Source organism: Procambarus clarkii, chromosome 22 (assembly GCF_040958095.1).
Source record: "Procambarus clarkii isolate CNS0578487 chromosome 22, FALCON_Pclarkii_2.0, whole genome shotgun sequence".
In the NCBI taxonomy this organism is placed as follows: Eukaryota; Metazoa; Arthropoda; class Malacostraca; order Decapoda; family Cambaridae; genus Procambarus; species Procambarus clarkii.
This window is the reverse complement of record NC_091171.1, coordinates 5,306,533-5,311,041: the sequence shown is the minus strand read 5'-3', so window position 1 is coordinate 5,311,041 and position 4,509 is coordinate 5,306,533. Positions and strand designations below refer to the sequence as shown.

Here is a 4,509-nt window from a genome sequence, read left to right as displayed (position 1 = left end):
TGCTGAGCACAGTACCAAACCGTCCAAACACAGCAGTTAGGAGAGCGACGTTAAACTCGAAGGGGGCACCACGCACCGACACATACGTCAAGGCGACGCTGAGGTTCACTACCTTAACAGAACCGGCGGCATCAGGGAGAGGGTAAACACGCCCCTCACACCACCCCAGAAACGCCTGAAATGCAGCCTGATGGCGAAACTTGACCACGGCGTGGTTCCCCTGCAGCAGCTGGACGCCCACCAATTCCGACAACTGCACATGGAGAATATCCACCAGGGCAACACCAACCAACAAGTGGTCCACTGGCACCGTAAAAGCCAGACCAGCCGACGAGGTCCTCTTCAATGGAGGCCGGTAAGACCCCATGTCTCCTCAACAAGTGTACCACGCCCACCCAGGGCACAACACCCCCACAGCCGTCACAGACACCCTCCTCACACAGCCACTAGGGTAGAACTGGCGAGCGCCATGAACGACACGTCTACACCCAACAGCCGCCAACGAGCCACTCCTGGAATAATTCAGTGTTACTCACCTTGTGAGAATCAGGTCCTTCCTGATTCGTAACAAGTGTCTCCGGGAAACCATATGTTGAGGCTTGGTGTTGAAGAAGGAATTGGTGATGCAGAGATCATGACGACAGCAGAACTCCAGGAGGCACTGCCCATTTTCGTTCATCTTCCCAAACCCAAACTGATCCAGGCAGGAAGGCCAAGAGCTGTGATCGGAACCAATTCTTGTGTTGAAGTCTCCCAGGAGGAAGACTGGCTCTTGTTTGGTGACGTCTCTGAGAGTTAGGCCGAGGTCATCATGTAACTGGTTCTTCGCTTCGGCGGTGGTCAGTGTTGGTGCATAGGCGTTGATAAGGCTGACTATTTCTGCTGCTGTGTGAAGCTGAAGTTTATTGAACCTTGACGACCTCTCCGTGGACGGTACAATGAACCCTAACAACTTGTTCCTGACGGCAAAGTCAACCCCATGCTCCCTTACCTCTTGTGGTGGTTTGCTCTGCCAGAAGGTATAGTCCTTCTCCCATTTTCTGCCACTCGCGGGCAGACGTGTCTCCTGCTGGACGACTATGTCCATCTGGAGTCTGCAAAGATCATTGTTGATCACAGTTGTCTTGAGGGCATCGTTCACTTCTAGAAGATCTTCCGAGAGACCCAGTGTCATGGTCCTTACATTTCACGTGCCCAGTTTGAGAGCTGGGTGGCTGTGTTTGTTTTGTTTTGCCGGGTGCATGGTTGACGATCCGCTTGTTGGATTGTGGTCTCAGTCCCACGCACCCAGTGGAGCAGGTGGATCGAGGCGGGACAGCACCTTACTGGCTGGGGGCTGCCCTATGAATTGACGGACATCAACCCCTGGCGCCTCACTCTACGCCAGTGTAGTGGAAGGCTTATCACTGGTAACTGTCGCTTCCCGCTTCCCGTCAGTCGACCCCAAGGTGACGCTGGAGTGTCCTCTCCAGGGCACAGGCCTGGCCAGTAGTTGTGGATAACCGAGTTGTTGCCCATGCAGCAGGTCTACCCTCTCCATGCCTCCAATGTGGTCCAAGGGAAGGGCGGGCGCCAATACGCTTGGCACCTGTGTCAAACCTACGCACTAGATTGGTGTACTAGTACTATTAATAGTACTATTCTAGGTCGGTGTACTAGTACTCTCAATAATGCTCTTCTAGGATGATGTACTAGTACTCATAATAGTAGTTCTAGAGTGGTGGGCTAGTGCTATTATTAGTACTGTTCTAGAGTGGGTTAGTGCTATTACTAGTAGTGTTCTAGAGTGAGCTAATGCTGTTACTAGTACTGTTCTAGAGTGGGCTAGTGCTATTACTAGTACTGCCCCTCCCTGTCCAGCTCGTTGTTTCCATGGAGGGGCTTGGTGGGTGGCTGCCGGAGTGTGATGCTCCTTAGGGCAGTTCCCTGTCCTTTTGTAGCGTTGTGCTCCTGTTGCTCTCCTCACAAATTTTGCTAGACGCCTTTTCCTTTTGTTTCGTCCCCCCCCCCCCTCTTTCTCCTTTCTCGTTGTCATTTCCAGCTGACCTTGTGCCTGTTTTGATCATTTTTTTGGCCTTCGTTTGTTTTGACGCCCGGGTGTTTGAGGAGGCGTACTCTTGCACCCGTAGAACTGTAGTACCCAACGTCTCGAATGAGGGGAACCTTTTATTGTCAATCCTCCTTTCGTCACTGAACCCGATCTCGACGAACTGACGGTTCTTAAGGTGGCGTTTTTGGGGTGTATACTCACGACGCACTCCTAGGGGGCCCCGGCATGATCGGCGATTGCTTCTTGTTGGGTGTCCTGTCTCTAATTCTGGCTCCATGGTGGGTATGGTGGCACATTTGTCTATGAAAATGTCTCTTTTTCGTCTTTATGTCTTTGAATGTTCCTCTTGTACCCTCTCAGGCTCGTGGTGTGGGCGACCAAGCCCCCGAGTCGGACTGTATTGGAGGACCGGGCTCCATAGCCCCCGCTGCGTTGGGCCCCGACCTTGCTCCTCCTTTGACCCTCCTGACTTCTCCCCTCGGCTCCCCTCCCTCATCTGTGGTTGGGTCGAGCCACAACCCTCCAGTGGTGACCACTTCGTCCCCTGGCGTGGCTCAGTCACTTCTTGTGACTACTGCGCCTTTTACCCCTCTCTCTCTCAGGGGGTTCTCAACGCCATCCTCGCCACGGCTGCGCTCGCTCGATTCCTTCCCGTACTGATGTATATCAGGCCTTGTTTGGTCCTGCTTCGTGGGCCAAATACTTTGATCTCCTCCCTCTTGATTCTACGCCTCCTGACGACTTTTCCCTCCATAGGCATCTTGTTGATTCCGTGGATGCTTCTGTTACCTTCAACCCCACTCGTCTTGGTACACGTGTCATTGCTGCTCCTTCTCAGGATGCAGCTTCCCGCTTGGCTGCCTTATCCTGCCTTTGCAAGACCCCTGTTCGGGTCTCAAACAATGCTAGGTCGAATGCCAGTGTTGGCGCTATTCTCCTCCTGCCCCATGTTGCAACCGATGTTCAGAATCTGCAGGATTGCCACGATGATATTTGGCATATATTCAATGCCCAAGGCCATTCTGTCCTCCAGGTAGACATGTTTACTCGTTCCCCTCGTGGTCGTCACCGTCAGCCCCTTCGGGTTGTGAAGATTACTTTGATCGTAGGACCCTTCCGCTCTGTCATTCTTGCTGGTGCTCTGTCCAGGAGTACATTCCCTCTCCTCGGCTCAGTAATAAGTGCTGGAGGTTTGAGCATGGTGCCCTCCGCTGCTCTGGAGAATCTCTCTCTGTCCTTTGTGTGGGGGTGAAAGTCACTCTAAGTCGAAGTGCACTTCTTCCCAGGCTCGCTGCCTCAATTGTGGTGAGGCCCACCCTACCTTCTCCCGTGCGTGTATAAAATACAAGCTTGAGGCTGCCGTCCTCAACTTGAAGCTCCGGGAGCGTTTATCTTTTCCGGAGGCAAGGCGTCAGGTTCGCCGTCTCCCACCTTATGCTAACATCTCTTATGCTCGCCTGTTGCGCTCTTCCTTTCCTCGTCCTTCCCACCTTCCTCAGACTCAAAACCGTTTCCAGGCCTTGGACCCTGATAAGCCCACCGCCCCCCTCCTCTGTTCCTTTGAGTTCCATCCTGAAGGGTCCCCCCTCCTGGTCCTTTGTCTGGGGTTCCCCTTCTTTCTGCCCGGTCTGTCATGTCTCCTGTGTCTTCTTCCTCGTCTCCCTCCAATCCTCCTTCCAATCCTTCTCCTCCGTCGATTGGTTCTCCACGCCGCCTGTCAGTATGGGCTGATGTTCATCGCTCTCCCAATGGCCGTCGTGTGTGCTCTCGTTCAGCTTCTCCTGTTGAGATGCTGGAATCCGTTGCCCAGTACGTAGTTGCTGGGACACATGTCTCTTTGAGTCAGAAGCATAAGCCTGGCTCCTCTCCTTCCTCCTTCCCGGAGGGTAAAAAGGCTTCGCTTTCTTCCTTGCCCCCTACTTCTGACTCTCTTGCTCTGTCCCCTCCTGTTTCGGTGGTTAAGCCCCATGTTCCTGCTATGGAGGTCTCTTTGGCCCCCCCCCCCCACATCCCTCTCGGTTGATGCTCTTGCCGAGGTGCGTCTCCTGGTTCCTGCCCTTCCTGCTGCTGTCCTTGACCCTCGGTATTCCCCCCCTCTTCTTCCTCCGGACCCTACTCGTCCGCTCTTGGTCGGTCCTCTAGCTACCTTCCCTCCTTCTCTACTCAGTTTACCCATGCCCACTAACCCTGGCTTCGCTGACCCTGATCCTGCGCTTCTTTAACGTGCTGTGTTCCCTTTTCGCCTTTGTTTCTTCATTGTTCTCTGCTGCTGTCTTTCCTCTTCTTGTCGATGTCTATTCTTCAATTTAATGTTCGAGGTTATTTCACCAATTTCCTTGAACTCCAGCTTCTGATTTCGCCCTTTTGTGTCTGTCTCCAGGAGCCGATGCTTGGTGCTCGTCCTGGTCAGTTTCGTGGCTATTCCTTTCTCCTCCCCCCCCCCCCCCGCCCAGCTGTTG

At 53.6% G+C, this 4,509-nt stretch overlaps 1 protein-coding gene across 1 annotated transcript; it reads right to left on the bottom strand.

Annotated features, from left to right (window-relative positions):
- Positions 1-532: 532 nt before the first annotated feature.
- Positions 533-1,174, bottom strand: LOC138367630 (craniofacial development protein 2-like). Its single transcript, XM_069329354.1, has one exon. The coding sequence runs from the start codon at positions 1,172-1,174 to the stop codon at positions 533-535; it is 642 nt and encodes a 213-aa protein (XP_069185455.1).
- Between the last annotated feature and the right edge of the window lie 3,335 nt (positions 1,175-4,509).